Source organism: Haliaeetus albicilla, chromosome Z (genome assembly GCF_947461875.1).
Source record: "Haliaeetus albicilla chromosome Z, bHalAlb1.1, whole genome shotgun sequence".
NCBI lineage: Eukaryota > Metazoa > Chordata > Aves > Accipitriformes > Accipitridae > Haliaeetus > Haliaeetus albicilla.
This window is the reverse complement of record NC_091516.1, coordinates 6,730,918-6,747,530: the sequence shown is the minus strand read 5'-3', so window position 1 is coordinate 6,747,530 and position 16,613 is coordinate 6,730,918. Positions and strand designations below refer to the sequence as shown.

The 16,613-nt window shown below is 38.7% G+C and overlaps 1 protein-coding gene across 5 annotated transcripts in view; it reads left to right on the top strand.

Annotated features, from left to right (window-relative positions):
- Positions 1 to 16,613, top strand: part of PLPP1 (phospholipid phosphatase 1) — a 69,252-nt gene that overhangs the window by 37,461 nt on the left and 15,178 nt on the right. For all 5 annotated transcript variants that reach the window (XM_069775983.1, XM_069775982.1, XM_069775981.1 and 2 more), the window contains one exon: positions 16,148 to 16,205. In XM_069775983.1, coding sequence (XP_069632084.1) covers positions 16,148 to 16,205 — 58 coding nt within the window. The remainder of the gene's footprint in view (positions 1 to 16,147; positions 16,206 to 16,613) is intronic.

Genomic DNA, 16,613 nt, shown 5'->3' with positions numbered 1-16,613 from the left:
GAGCTGTTAGGTTTGTATTCCTAGCAATTGTCCTGTTCCCTTTTTCTGTTGTCCCTGTTGCTCCCTAGAAAATGATGTAAGAAGGCTCTCCTTTTTGGTCAAAGCTTGCCTTGGAAGTGATGACTTCAATGGGGGCTCACTTGCGGTGTTTCCACTCTCAGCTGAAGCTTTGCATGCACAGGAAGCTGTAAACAAAAAATAAGTTAGTGAGTGGTCAAAAAAGGGTAGATTAAAGTGGGAAATTGTCCTGTACAGGTGGATGTCATGGATGCAGTGACCCAGTAAATCATTCTGGGTTTCTTAAGGAAATTGGGCCCTACATCTGAAAGGGTGGTTTCAATGATCTTAGGTCATGTGCCTACATACCTTACAGTTAATAAGCCACTAAGAGCATGGAGTTTGTTTGTGGCGAGTTTTACAGCAAGTTGGAGGAGGTCAGTACGCTCTCAAACTGTAACCCGGAGGTGAATTTCTGGATCAGTTGGACAAAATTATTAGTGGCAAACTTATTATCAGCTACCCTCATTTGCATAAAAGAAATATGCGGGTAGAAATACCAATAAAGAATGAAGACAGGACAATCATAGTGTTGAATACAAAACTATATGTTCTGAATTGAACCTATTATTCCTGTGTAGTAGTAGAACTTCAGATTGTTTTTGAGTATTTTTAGATATTCATGCTCAGTTATACAGTCAGAAATACAAATATAATCTTTGTTTACTATTTCTTAATTCGTAGCAGGAAAACAATGCTTCCAGTATAAAAATCCATTGTGTGCTTCTACTATGCATATTGTACTCTTCTGTTTTGTTCTCCTACCTTCTCATCCCTTCTCATCATCCTTTCTCATAATTTTATATTTATCAAAAGTATAAAATAGTTTTGGTATGCAGCATCCCTGAGTAGATCAGAGCTCTTGGTCTGAAATAGAGTAACTGGGTGTGTGTTGAAGAGGTGGGTGTAAGGTGGAAGTCTCTAAAGGATACATTAGAAGTGGTATAGAAGTTAGGTAATGAACAATTGTTCCCACTTCCTCTAATAGTAAAAGTGGAAGCAAAACATTTGAAGTAGTTTCTTATTTTTATTTTTTCCCACGTGAAGATTAAGAAGATGAACTAAGCTGTGGAATTCTTTGCAGTGCTGGGATGTGCAAGTTTATAGGTGGGTTCAAAAACCCATTTGAGCAAACTTCTAGAAGAATAAAACCAAGAAAACAACCTATGTTTCTGGAAGCCTCTAAGTTATGGTTGGAGGCTGAGAGTGTTTTCCGCAAGAATTGTTGCATATTTTGTTCTAGTACTGGTTTATGCAAGTCTGATGTTTGCAACGCTTTGCAGATGTCTACTATGTTCTAACATGAGGACATGAGGAAAAGACAATTATTAGTCTTTATTGTTCATCAGTAATGGTAGTATTAAAATACATGCTAAAAGACATATATACTTTATCATGAATGTAAACCAATGGACTTATGCTTCATTGTCTAAATAAAGCGCCTGTGGGTTTTGGTTAGTTTCAGTAAGGTTTTACTGTCTAACCTGAGCTTAATAAGCTGATTCTTGCTGACTTAAGTATCTTGTTTGCTCTGTATCATGCTGAAAACAGCCCTCTTCAGTTTTAAATAGCTTCGGTTCTCCTTGACAACTTTTATACTGTGTTTGTGCTTTCAGTACTACTGGTGGTAAACTAAGCTGAGGATTGCAATCATAGTTGTGTACTTAGTAAATCTCATTCATATTTGTTGAAAGATGCATGTAAGAGTTGGCATATATTGAAAGCATGTAGCGCTTGCAGATCTCTAAATTATGCATGGAGATCACTAGTTGTATTAAAAAGTGCTAGTTAAGTATTAGCATTAGAAACTGTGTACTTTTCTGTGTCTGTAAGACAACCCTTTCTTCAGGCAGTATTTGGCATTTAAGCTAGACACAGAAGCTTGGTATGAGCTACTTCACTGTCTGAGGGTGAATGTCTTGCACAGAACTGTGTTCTCAAGCTTTTATGAAGGTGTTGCTAGGTTTGATGGCAACTAGTTGTGTGTAGAGCTTTGTAATATTCCATTTAAGTAAATATTAAGCATAGTAACTTAATAAAGGTGCTTGACCTGTGAAGACGACTTTTCTTTTGAGTATCAAAATAGCAAAGTTCTCCTTAAAGCACGTAACACAGTTTTGTAAGATGCATATTTTTTAAAATGTAGTTGCACTAGGCAGAATGGTACAGAATTTCATATCATGTTTCTTTTGCTGGGAGACATTGGCTTGTTTTGGTGTTTTAGAAAAGTAAGTTTGATACACAAGCACCAGTTTTAGTGTCTATGAATGAAGAGAGATCAAAGCCAAGGGGTCCTCCTGTCACTGGTGCTTGCAATCAGCATGTGACTTCTAGTATACCAGTGTATACTCTAATGCTACTGGATTGCATTTAAGGTACTTTCTTTAGCGCCTATAAAGATAATGACTTGCCAAATAGCTGGTTCCTTTTTCAAATCGGCAAAGTAGGGCTCAGTAAAATAGGTAGGCGTGATAGGCTATAACCCTGATTGAGCAGGGATGTGAGTGAGCAGTCTCTATTAATCTCTGATCACTTTGGCTTTTGCAGCTCCCCATCTTGTTCAATTTTTCCTTCTCTTTTCGCTTGCTGCTGCTTACGGTTGCCTGGCTTTGAGTTGGTTGGCAAGACACCCAGATTCCTCAGAGGAGTAGGCAGAGAGGACACTGAAAGGACAGATGATGACTTCTCCATTCCTTATTGGTAACTAAGGCATACCTCCCAAACCTGTCTGCTCTAGCCAGTCTGTGGCAGATTGTTTGTGCATCCTGTTTGTTAGCTTTCTTGCATCTGAAAGAGTTCATAGAAACCACAGATGTTGAGCAGCAGGGGCTGTGAATTAATATTTTGCTGTTCCTTGGTGAATGTACTTTGCTGTAGTTGCTGGTTGTCTGTGTGAAATGAGTTTGTAAACAGTGAAGCCTGAAGCTCTAGTAGAGTAACAACGTAGAACATCAAGAGCTTCTATTTTCCTCTAGTATATGAATTGTGGGATAAGTCTTCAATGCTCTCAAAAAAGCCTTTATTGTTAGTTTATCTTAATGCTTGATTGATCTGGAAAAACTTTTTGGGGCTTCTGGTGGGGGGGGGGGAGGCAACTTTAAAAGCTGTTTGTTTAGTTATGCTTAGATGTGTTGTACTTCAGGACTTCAAGATGGTGATGGGTGTGCCTTCTAACTGTATTATTAGACTGTACTGATATATAGTGTGGCGATGTTAACTGGTTGCTCCCAACTCATTTGGGCAGTCATGAGTTGGTAATTCTACCTTTATGACCTTTGTGCCAACAAGCATTGGTAATCCCTAGGTAGCAGGATCTGGAATCCAGGAGACATCCTTGACCAGGCCAGCCTGAACCTGGAACAGGTCAGCTTTAACTGTGTCTATAAACTTGGACTGTCATCTTAAGCAAACAGTGGGTATTTCTTACTGCTTGTAAATCCAATCTCAAAGACAGTAAACATGGCTTAAGTAAAGGTGTTGTCAGTATTTTTTTGAGGAGGATGGGAACTTAGTTATTGAAATAGGTTTTTCTCTCCAGATTTATATAATCCTTTCTACAAGCAGGGAAAAAATAAAAAACAAACAAAACCCCAAGCCTCCCCAAAACTGAGCAAAAACTCCTCCAAACAACAATAAAAGATCCCCCACAAGCCAAGACTTCTAGTATTGAAGAGTTGTGTGTAATTGAAAGAACATTTGAATGAGAGAGTCTTTTTTTTTTTTTAATTCTTAAACAATGTAGCAGGTGCTATATATAGTTTACAGTATTTTTAGAACTTAATTTAGGATTGTGCTGTCACTTTCATTTTTTATATATATATATATATATTTTTTTTTTATAAACTTGGCAGCACAAACAGCACACTAAAGCCTTGTGTGGCGGTCAGGTATATTGAGTCTGATACTATTTAAACTTACATTTCATCCACAAAATGTTAAGAATAAGTGTTGTAGCATGAAGTATGCAGTATTATTAGTCAGTGTCTGCTGAATATTTTCACAGGGACAATCATATACTAGGGTGGAAATAAGTAAGTTCTAGTTACTGCTGGTGGAAATGATGCCTCCCTAGAACTTCAAAACCTTAAAGCATACTTCCTTAAATTTTCTGATTTTAGAATCACTTCCTGCAGTAATAATGTAGGAAAAAAGTAGGTTTGCAATATCAGTATTCAATAAGGAATGTGAAACACAACTGTAATGCTGTGTTGGAATGTATAACCTTTGAAAGCAAAAGGGTTTTAATTAACGTGTCCTTCTCACAAGTTCAATGTACCTGATTTGTTTGTTGTGCCATAGTGGTCACAAAAGTCTCTGAAACAGAAACTAGTTGGGACCAATCAATTTAGTGGATAAAAGTTTAAGAATCAATTCAGATACATGGCAATTGGGTTATGAAGTTATTCTTCATAGTTTTGGGTTAACATAAGTTTGTATTTTTAATACTGTATTTCAGGATGGATGTTACCTGCAGATGATGATGAAAACTCTTTTAAAAAAAACTTTTCTAAAATGTCACCAGAGAAAGTAACATTTCAGAAAATAAACATGCTGGCTTCTCTTAAAAGCTAATATTTTCTACCTTTTTGAGTATACCCTAGAGATATCTTATAAAATTCTGAACCGTTGTCTTCCAAAATTTTCATTGAACCTTTTCTTACTGCTGAATTGATTCCCCCTCCCTGCCCAGTATCGTTAATGCCCACATCATCCTGATGACTGTGGAGACCTTGTTACGATGTCTAGCAAGAATGGCTTAAATACTTTGGGTATGTGGCTGGACGCTTAGGAAGCCTTTGTGTATATACTGGAGGGAACCCCTGGAGGTCATCTAGTCCAGCCTCCAGTTTACAAGCAGAGCTAACTATAGTTTTGACAAAGCCCCACGCATCCTGATTTGTTCAAGAGCTCTGGAGGTGGTGATTCCACAGCCTGTCGGGAAAATCTATTCCTTCAGTCCTTCTTGACCTTTTTCTGACCATCAGGGGGACTGGACCCCCTGCATCCTTAGCATGGCTTCTTAGATGTCTAAACAGCCTCACCATGGCATCATCTACCTTCTTCAGCACCACTGGATGGCTTGCATCCAGGTCTCATGGACTTGCAAGTCCAGCTTTAAGTAATCATGGTTAGATCTTCCTTGACTAGATAGTACCTCTCTCCTCTGAACTTTACTACTAGGCATGAAGACCTAGGAGGCTGAAAGGATCTTTTTGGAAAAGACTTCAAAACCTGAGGCAGAGAAGGTATCGAGTACATTTAGCTTTTCTATTCCCTTTGTCACAGCACAGCTCACCTGGTTCAGTGGTGGGCCTGTGTTATCCTTGTCCTTGTTTTGCTGCTGACCTGCCAGCTGAACACCTTCACATTGCCCTTTGTATTCCTCACGAGCTCCAGCCTTGGCCTTCCTAATTCCTTCTCTGTGTGCTTGGGTGATGCTTCAGTACTTGTCCCTGGTAGGCAGTCTATTTCTACCTCTCATGATTTTGTATCTAAACCCAGTCAGATGTTGCTCACTGATCAAAATGGCCTCTTGTTATTCCTGCTTGTTTTCTTCTACAAGGGGATGGAATGTCTTTGTGCTCTAAGGAGATTGTCCCTGAAATCCTGCCATCTCATGGTTACTGCAAACAAGGCTGTTGCTGACATGTCCAACTAGTTCATTTTTGCTCCTGAGTAAGAGATTAGCAGAGAGCATTTTTCCTGTTAGGCCTGTCCAACAGCAATGTCAGAAAAGAAAGCTGTTGAATTGCTTGCATCTTGCCGTGTTGCCCTTCCATCAGATTTTGACGCAGCTGAATTTCCCGAGGGGAAGCCTTTCTGGATATGAGATGCCCGAGTTCTATTCCTCCAGTCTCTAGAAATTTTAACCTGTACTTCAGTGTTAGAGATGACCAGTCTGACTAGTGGATTCTAACACATCTTGGGGTTGTCCTCCCCTCCTTTCTGTGTACAATTACTTACTAAGCCTAAAAGGAAGACATAGCAATTCTTCATATTCTTCAGCTTTGGGCAAGACTTGAACCCTGGCCTCCAACCATGTAAGTGAGCTTCCTCCTTGCTGAGGAATGACTTTGCATTTCCTTCTTAGGCATCTCCAGCTGTACCTTATGGTAAGTTAAAAGGAAAAGTGTCAACATACAGCTTAATTTCATGAGTCCTTCAATTCACTAACTTTTACTCTGGAGCTGATTTATTGAGCTCTCATTTAAAGTGCAGATTTGGAGGCATTCCAGTCTTCCTGTCTCTTAAAACATTTACCGTTGAGGTACTGTTGGCTTGTTTCTGTTCTTCTGTTGAGAGCTTTTTGTCTTGTTCATATATAAGGTCTGCTCCAAACTGGATTTCATAAATGCCAGATGTGTCCCTTTGTGATGGAGTTTTATTGTCCCTTTTGGTCTGCAACTGAAAAATCTGGATTGAATTTCAAATCTGGATAATTGCTGGATTCAGCGTTTGTTTTTTTCAAAAGAAAAAAAAGTAGAAGTCTTCATGAATGCAGTTCAAAACTTTCTTTCACATTTTTGAAGCTGAAATATTGCCACTACTTCCATAACAAAATGGTTTCAGTGTTGTATAAGGAGACAGTTCAGATTTCAGCTCCTGAGAGTGGAGGGGGTAGTATTCATTAAAGCAAAGAAATATATGTAGAATACATCTCACCCCCTGCTTTCTTCATGCTCTCTGAAATGGAGAAAGTAGAGGTATTACACACGTGTAACGGTGTTCTATAATCTTCAGGTAAACCAAGCAGCTTTTTTTATTCCAGGAATGTAAAATGCTTAATTATCATGCTGCTGCTATGAAATGTGGAACAGTTGGGAGATGGGAAGGCATAAGCATAACATGTTCCTCCTTGATTAACACACTACAAAGTTGGGAGTAGAAGGTAAGGGTTCAGATCTTTTCCAGAGAAGGATGTGAGAATATAAGTCTAAATAGTTTTTTGACAGATTAGCCCTTCAAGCGAACAATTTTAGCTATGATAGCAGGTTTCTAACTAACCAATTAAGAGCGTGTGTGTATTATGCATGTGCATACATACCATGTCTTGCATAACCTCTGCTTCTGAGCAAATAAAAGGTGGTGCAGCTGATCTGCAAGTGAGTACTGACAGTGGATGTACTTAAAAGTGTTGCCTTAATTCTCTTCTATAGTATATGTTGAGAGGAATTTGCTGTTAACTTTTTGTAGTTGAAGCTTGAGTGATGTTGTGAATCAGTTCTGAGGGCATGCTTTAATTTTTCAGAGCTTTAAAATCAAACTAGAACAAAGTCATTGTTTTATTAATTGTTCCCAAAATCCATGTTCTCCCATAAGAGGACAGTTGAATATAAAGGAGGAGGAACAGTGCAGTGGTATGGGTATTCAGAAGACAAACTGGATGCCAGCATGTTCATTTAGGCTGCTAATGCCTTCCTCTTGTAGTCATGCTAAATTTGGTTGCAGTGTGCAGTACAGTTTGCTGATTCATCCTATTGCTTTAAGACTAGTTAAACTAATTTCCACCAGCACACATTCTTATACAGTGTAAAGTTGTTTGATTGGTTTGTTTTTTTCCCAAGTGTAATAGTCCTGGGCGTGTGCTCTTCATCTACCTGTTCAGGCTTCCTCAGTTTACTACAAATTTTTCTCGGATGCAGTATTGATTGCATTTTAGTTGAGGAGTGCAGGTTTGTCCCAATAATGCAATCACTGACTTCTAAATACTTCTGTTAGATATCACTTTTTAGCTTTTTCACTGAGGATGGATATTGGGGTGGGACCTGAAGGTTCAGAGATCTGGGTTTGGAGGAACACTGAAAATCTGGTGAATAGGGAGATCTAGGAAGCTGTACTTTCTGGCTTATTTGTCAGCTCACTAAGCACATACACAACAGTGAAAACTTTGATCCTGAAGTGGTAAATATTGAACCATGGTGTACAAGTCTAGCTACTTCTGAGGCACTCTGTGTGGTCTGAACTCTGTTAGGCTCCAAAGCAGACTTGTGCAGCCAGCAGGGATGTGTATGCGTGTGTGAACACTTTCTCTGAAGTTGAGTTCGACGTTGGATAGTTGAAGTTCTCTAATTTCAGTCTGTCACTTTGTTCTGTTTGTGGTAACAGATAACACAGCTGTTAAAGCTTCGTAATTGTAATTGTATTACTAATGTACAGATTCATATTACGCCTCGGATGTCTAAAGGAAAAAAATGGTTCCCTACTTCAGTTGATGTATTGCTCCCATGCTGACTGCACTCAAAACAAGCTGTGTGTACTCTGCCATTGCAAACTCAAAGTGTAATCTTCGAAGAAGTCTTTAGGAAATTAGAGCTGACTGTTTTGACCTTTATAATTTATTTCAACACAATTGCCAAGGTGGTGCCCTTTACCAATAATTTGCCAGGAATTTTATTTCAGCTTTGTTTAGAGGTCTTTTGCAGGTTGTACTCATGCATGCCGGTAAGCGCAGCTAAATCATTTGGAGCAGTTCCCAGTAGTTAGGCACGTGTGCCAGACAGCTGGTATGGGGCTAACCTGCATAACTTTGTTTTGAAGTTCAGCCAGACTTTTGAAACTCTTATGTTGCCTGTTCTAGGTACACCTTCAAAACTGTAACTGTGTTCAAAAACTAATAAAAAACCCCCATCCAACCTCCCTCCCCCAACAAAAAACCTTCATACATTACTTCCATTTTAATGAATACTTTTAATGAATACTTTTGTTTTCCCCTGTTTCATTAGATAGCCTTTACAATTGGTTTGCTGTGGAGTTTTTAAACCTAAGCCAAGAGACTGGACACTTGCTTCAAGTTAACCCATCTGTATTAAACAATTGTTCCTGTCTTGTCCGTCCCCCCACGCGCCGCCCGCCCCCCCCCCCCCCCCCCCAGTATTGGGAGTATTTCTATGATGAAGCATTATTTTGCATTAAAATAACCTGCCTTGTATGAAATGTTCCAATATTTTGTTTTGAAACTACTTAAAGCTTTGTCAAAAGTCAAACCACTTAATCATTCGAGCATAACTAAATGGATTACTTATCTAATCTGACAGTTTCTAACAGCATCATGAATTAGAAATTTCTCTAAAGCTGCTACAGACTTATTAACTAGGTGTTTGCTAGGTGCATACTGGTATGTTGTGTATAGCAGTCTGACGGAGCTTTTAACCTGTGAAGTGCTCTACAGTACTGAACTATGTTGAGGAGCTCTTGCCAGAGACTAATTTAGTAGTTTCCACTTCTGAAAAGATATATGCAAAAAAAAAAAAAAAAAAAATTCAGGCAGCTTGGATACCAAAGCAGTTGAAAGGGATGAATGGAAGGAAGGAAAGAAATGTGCATTATTATCCAGGTGGTGCAACTTTTTTCTTAAATGCTGCTTCTCACCTGTCTGTTATTACTGTTATTCAAGATGTAACATGGCTGATTTGGGAACACTTCCAGTCCTAGTGAAATTATTCACCACTTCTGAGAATTGAAGTTTAGTCAGGGCACCTACACTTAATTTTACATGGAAGGAAAAAGCTGAAATATGGTAGTAAGTAAGAGTCTTTAAATATTTAAAACTTCAGAAGCTTCTGGGCTACAGTGGATGATAAAACGAGGCTGTACTTGATCTAGAAGCAAAAAGAGCTGCCTTTGGAATACAAACTAACTGGCAGTAGGGAGAATCGAATCTGAAAGGTGAACATGCTGTAACCAGTTGAGATGCAGTTCTGCAGTCTGGATCATGTTTTTTATCTTACACCTCCTTTGCCCTAATGTGAATTGGCCCTTCTCAGTGGTGATGGATAGCATTCGTTTTCATAACTGAAAACAAAACTCATCACCCTTTAACGGTTTGCAGAAAAACGTGTGCTTGCAGTCTGTCATTTTAGTAGTTTATCATGCTTAAACTCATTGGAAATCAAAGTTTGTAACTTGTGTTCAGCACATCCTGAAAATTATTTGGAAGCTGGCTATGGCTAATCAAGCAGGTAGATGCATCTTCTCACTCTTGGCAGAATTTCACTGCTTTCCAAAGCTTATGTCCAAGTTAACAGAAGGGAAAAGTCTCTTAAGATAAAACTTTGGACATGTGTATAACTGTATTGCTCCGACAGTACCGTAGGGACTGAAATCTCCTTAACGCTGATGGTTCTCCTGCTGCCTCCCTTTCCTTTTCCTCTTCAAAGATTACAAAAATGTGTTGGGGGAAGGGTTCTGCACGCTTGCCAAGAGCTTCATGCCCAAAGTGGTTTCTTAAAGAGAATCAAATCCCTGATTTAACAGGGATTATTTTTTTGTTCTCATTCCCTTTGTGTAAAAATGATAATAATACTCCTGTGAGTCAGAACAGTATTATGTGGATAACTTGTGCAGACATGGTTAATGGAACAGAAGCCTGTAATCTGATGCATGTGAGAGCAAAATATTAGTTTTTAGGAATGTTGGTTTGAGTCCTCCTTGCTGCTATTTTCACTTTTACTCTTTCCTGAGAGGAGATTATTAGGAAAGAGAAGTAAACAAAGTCCAGATTTTTTTTTTTCTGTTGGAGGAGGCTAACTAGAAATGTTGTAGAAAGTTAAACTTTCCTTTTGTTTTTTTCCTTTTGTTTTTTTGAGTTAAATTGAGTGACAAAGTCAAAACTGACATAAGAGAACTTGCTTTTGGTTTTGCAGTGTGTGTGTGGAATGCCATTGCAGCATGCCAGTTGGTTGGACTTTGTAGTATCAGGAGCTCAGAACATACATGATTGTGGTACGAATGCCAGGACTTGGTAACTTCTTGCTCCCTAGTTGAAATTTTGGAATATTTGGAAGTTCAAGGTGCAGGTTGACTGCTGATCATTTGAAAAGTAAAAAAATAGTAGGAGGATGGGATTTTTCCTTACTGGTTATATTACAGTGAAGAGTATTCCTCTAGTAGTTGCTGGTACAAACCGCTGCTGACAGTTGCAGAATAGCTAGCTAACTAGTTATTGCCCAATTAGATTGTTCCATCAGTTGTAATACTTTGGTTTAAATAAATAAAATTTACATGATATGTGCATACTTGGGATGTATTGTGAGCTATTTCTTCAATTCCCAGAGAGAAGGAAAAAACCAACCAAAAACCCAACAAGTTATGCTAGCAGAAGTTTTTAACAAACTTCAAAATGTGATCAATCTAGCAGTGAAGACAAGCCTTGTAGTACTCGTAACTGAGTAAAACCACTTCATGTTGATCCTGAGCTTTGGGAGAGGTTACTTTATACATAACCCTTGATTCTTGCAGTGTCTGCAGGGCTTGTTTCAAAAGGGCAGTGGTGGGGAAGGTGGTTAGAAATTAGAAGACGACTGCCTATTTCTTCCTAAAACCTGCTAGATCTGTTTTATGTCAGTAGGATAAGCAGGGAACTTTCATTTGTGTACGATAAGCATAAAGTAAGATAGCCTTTAAAAGGAAAAATGTGTAACTGCACAAAAATGGGCATAGTCCCATGTGTATTAAGTGTCAGCATTGGCAAAGTTTTCTCACTATCTGCCACTACTTAAAGTGGAGCTGAGTGGATCTACTCCTCACTCCAAATATGATTAGGGAATTGTAAAAGACACTTACTATTAGCGAGTCTCATGTTGAAACACCTCTGTCAGTAAAATTGTCCAGATGAGGATTACTGAATTGGAAGGACTGGCAGCTTTTTCCTTTCTGTCAGTGTAAGGCTTTGTACTTAAGCGTGGGTTTAACTACTGGCAGAGAAGGAAGAAAGTGGAGAAATTGGGAATATTGTCTTTTCAAAATCGTTTCGGAGTAGTTGCTGATACTGTTAAACAGGTTAACCACTTGTGCATTTGCTTAAACATTTTTTTGCAGTAATCACAGAAGTGCTTGATTTCAGAGTCCTCAAACCTTTCAATCCCCACTGATCTTGAAAGTTGTACTTGTGCAAGTTTAGCATATGAGAAAAGAGTGGGTGCTGTAAAAATGCATGAATGCAGAGAAAATTGACTTCAGAGAATATGGTGCTTCAGCTTAAGTGTAGGACTAGCAATTTATTAAACCACGTCCTCATGGCTCTGAAATTCTAGGAATATTTCCCTGACAAGTGTGTGGAGCTCTCTGGCTTACTCAACACTGACGTGCTGAGCTGCAGCTCTGGCACTTACTCCCCTCCGGCTCAATGGAACGGGTAACATGAATGTCAGGCGAAGCTTTGAGTCAAACTTGGAGAATCCAGAGAACCTGAGGATAGAAAGGACTTGCTGGCTAATCCAGTGTGTGGTTTTATTTGCTTTGATTTGGGAGTGTGCATAATGTTTTGCTGGGCCTCCTGTTTTTCTCTTAAGGGATCATTCCATATTCAGTAGTTGTATTGGGAAGGTTGCCTTGTCATTCAGCCTCTGCCAGGTTTATTGTGGCACTGCAAGATATGCTTTCTTCTGGTTTATCCCTTTTTACTATCATTTCTAATGCTTTAATTTCTCACCATTTAATGCTCGTCTGTGCCATATATATTCAGCTGTTTCCTAGTCTTGTGCTCCACTAAGGCTATTCATTTCCCTGTCAGACTGCTGCACTTTGCTTAAATGTTTCTGCACATTCAGGTGTCCTTACAAAGACGTTGTATGGAGACAACACATCAAGCTTGTTCACTGAGCTCCAGTGTTCAGTAATTCACTTATTAAATAATACACTTTACAAAATACTGCCAAGCAGAACTTATTACTTAAAACATACTTTTTCTTCCAAGTGACAGTGTAAGACAAATGATCCTTTTATTTGCTGTAAGTTATGTTCTGTTTTTCTACTAATTGAAGGAATGGTACCTTCTGTCAGGCAGGCTCTGCTCTGTCGGCTATGTTGCCTTTGTGCATGGAAAAAAATAGAACAGAATGAAATGGTTGTCAGTGTCAAGTCCTGCAAGGTAATGTGTCTTAGACATGCTTATCTGGGATTAGAAATCCTGGTTTAAAAGTACTGAGTGGTTCAGTTCAATTATTTCTTGTAGGAGTTGTTTGTACTTTGATTATTTTCCCAGGTACTCTTTAAAAATCCAGACTTACGATAAGAAACTGTAGTGATTAACCGTAGTCAGTCTTACGGCAACCTGTTAAAGTATAGCATCTTTACTTTTGTCTTTATCGTAAAGCATGTGAAATTTCTGGCAAAACTGTTTTAAGAAAGCTAAACAGCCCTTGAATTAACCTTGTTTTAAGACCTTTTTGAGATGTCTACCTGTACTGTATACATTGGAAAGTGAGAGTATACTTTAGACCTCAACTGAGACCTGAAACTGGTTTTGTGTTACTACTTAAGGCATTCTTCTCACTTGGTAATAATGCCCAAGTGGAAATAATTAAACCTTATGCTTTTTCCTGTTAAAATGAAGCCTTGTTCCTCACATCACAAGTGATCCGTGAGGTACGTATTGATGGAGTAAAAAGTATGGATCTCTGCAAAGCTGTTCTTTCGATGTCAGACTCTGCCATTCTGGAAAGAATCAAAACAAGACTTTGGACTTACCAACTCTATTTCATGACACTGCAGTTTCACTGGATACCATTCTAATATTAATTTGAAAAAGATGTCCTGAAATCTGATGTGCAAATTCCTACTGGGATAATTTAGCCTTTCCTTCATTAGCAAAAGGTAGGGGTTTTGAGAGTTGTCTGTACCATTTCATTTATAAATGTATTTTCTTCTAATACTTCTGCATTCTTGGGACTAGTAAATAAATACCAGTTCATTTTTTAATTAAAAATGTATTTATTTTTGAAATGCTGGCTCATGGCAAGCCAGCACTTGCAGTATGATCACAAAGAAGCCTGGGCTGTGCAGCCACTTGGCTAGTTTGATAGACAGGATGTTCTCCTGGCTTTGGGAAGATGTTGTTTGCGTGCTTAGAAATCGTTGGGAAACGTTTCCATTGTCAAGATTAGTGTTTGAAAGGGTTTTAAGAATTTTTTTTTAAATATGTCTGTTTTTTTAAGGAATTCTAGAGACGCAGTATTGCCAAAGAAATGTCACTGGGATTGCACAATGTACAAGTTGGATCAATACATTGTCCCAGTTGTATTTCTGGCAATACTTCATGTGCTAGCACAACATTTTCAATCTTGTACAGCATACTTATCTTTGCCTGATGAGAATGCATTCAAATTTTGTAACCTTCAGCTTGGAACAAGGGAGTCCTAACGTTACATTGGGCTAATACATTCCTAAAACCAAGAATGCCAGTAGTCAACAACATCTTTAAAATGGTATAGGAATTCCAAAATAAACTTAGAGAATTATATTTATTCCTTCTGTCACTTACTAGCCTTCTGAATTCCTTCAGTTGGCAATAGGTTGCTATCAGGAATTGTGGGAAACGTCATCTTATGGACAACAGGAATAACCTCAAATTCAGTGGATAAAATATTGGCACAGGAGCCAGGAATTCTTTATTCTGTATCTTCTGTTCTGTAGAACAGCATGCTTTGCTTTCGTGGCTCAGATGATGTGTTTGTCTGAAAGACGGAGCTCTTCAAAATGCTTATTATATTGGCTTTCATAGTAGACTCTTGCCCTGAGATTTTAACTGGTGAAGAGTTAAAGAGTGCTAAAGTGGAGAAGGGATGTCTAGCTAAAATCTAATCTTAATGTTTTTTTGAATTTTAAACATCCGAAGAGAACACATTCTCAGTTACAGTTTTTGTATTTAAGAACTGAATTGAAAAATATCTGTTGGGTATGTACTGAGGAAACTCTTGTGGGTTTTTTTCTGACATCTGATGCAGTTTTGTAATGTTATACATGCAAATTAATGCAGGAAGTTAGCAGTTTCACTTGTGCACAAGATTGTTTTATTGCCTTCTTTGTGGTATCTGAGTAGTGAATGTTTAACCTAATTATCTTACTGCACATCAGAGCTGCCTGTGTTACTCTTGGCCCAAGGAGTAGGAATGTTTCTCTTGACCAGAAATTTCCCTGGCCTCAGGCTCTCTGCTGGGCTGAGGCACCAGAAGAGGGACCTGCTGGATATGGTGGAGGGCAGTCTGGAGAGCTATGAAACTTTTTATTAAGTTGGTCTTGTTTGTGTGTGCTGAACCCTTAAGCAAGGAGTGCTGTGTTATGTAGCTAAATTACACAGAAGCCTGGCTGAGACCTGACTGATAGCCTGCGAAGCAGCACCATTACAAGGCTCTGCGCATAAAATAGAAGAAATAGTTCAAGTACCGTTTCTTTCACCTCTCAGCTTAAAACTGAATTAGAAATGTCTTTCCATTTTGCCCCCTCCTCTTGACGAAGAGGCGGGTGGGATTTGTTTTACAGCTGTGATACTCCGCTCCTCGCAGAAATGACCTGTGCAGGGGGGAGGACCTTGCCGAAGGAACTCTGCGCTGTCAGCATCAACTGTTGAGTCCCTTCAGTCTGGACCTGCTACAAGCCTTTACGAGTTGAAGGCAATGTTGACACTCTTTAAATGAGATAGCCAAGTATGAAGCTATTTCTACAAGTATTAGATGAGGCGTCACCTTTTGCAGTTGGCTGGTTAATGAACTGCCTTTCATGGCTTTCCCCGTACCCTTCAATGATAGGTGATTGTATGAATAGGTACATTTAACAAAGGTATACATATGTATACATGGTATAAACATCTAGATACAGGTTGTTAACTACTACCTCTTGATTGTGACCAAATGCAAATAACTGGTTTGGGGTGATTAATGCGTCATTTGTTCTTACACACATGGTGTGATTATCAGATAAGTAATTTTTAATGTTGGTAATATTTACAGTATTCTGGTATTTATTAAGAAGATAAAACAAATATACTTTGTTTTGAAGGATACTTGATTTCTAGCTTTAAGGATGTGTTCACTTGCTGTTCAGACTTCAGTCAAAGGGCTGGTAGTTACAGCCTGACGTGGAGATCAACTTAATGCTGGAATAGGATAGCTGCGAGTAGTGAAGTTTGTGCTGTCTGTCAGAAAGCTGTTGTTGGACATGCGTGATGGCTGTTGTGGCTAGATAGCCTCCTTGAAGAAAAAAACATGGAGATGTTTGCATTTAACCAGTTCACTTGTGTAAGACAATCAAGTATCATTGTAGACTGAGCGTTGCAAAAGAAAAGTAATGAGATGTTTGTTCTCTTCTTTTCCAGACTATCATTTTACTCTGGCCATTCTTCGTTCTCCATGTACTGCATGCTCTTCCTAGCAGTAAGTATGCTCTTTCCATCTAAATGGCAACAAAAAGCCTGTTAGTTACCTAGTCCAGAAATTGAAATGTTTACGTGGCTGCTTTGGGCAAGGGACATTGATTGTGTAGGTGCTTTTTTGAGATAACTGAAGATTTCTCAGTAGGAGTTGTAAGTGAATGCCGCTGATACTGGGGCAAGAAGTAGAATTATGTTCAATATGGCTAAAAATACTACATATGGTAGTTGGCTTGTGTGTCTTTTCTAAAATGAACCTGGCAATAAGTGGGTTTGGAAAACATGCTGCTACTTAAATTTAATTATATTGAAAGCAATATAAAATATATAATAAGGTATGTCTGACTTAATGAAACATGCAAAGCGTATTTAAAAATGAGAAAACCTAAACCCTGATCAAAAGTGGGTGGGC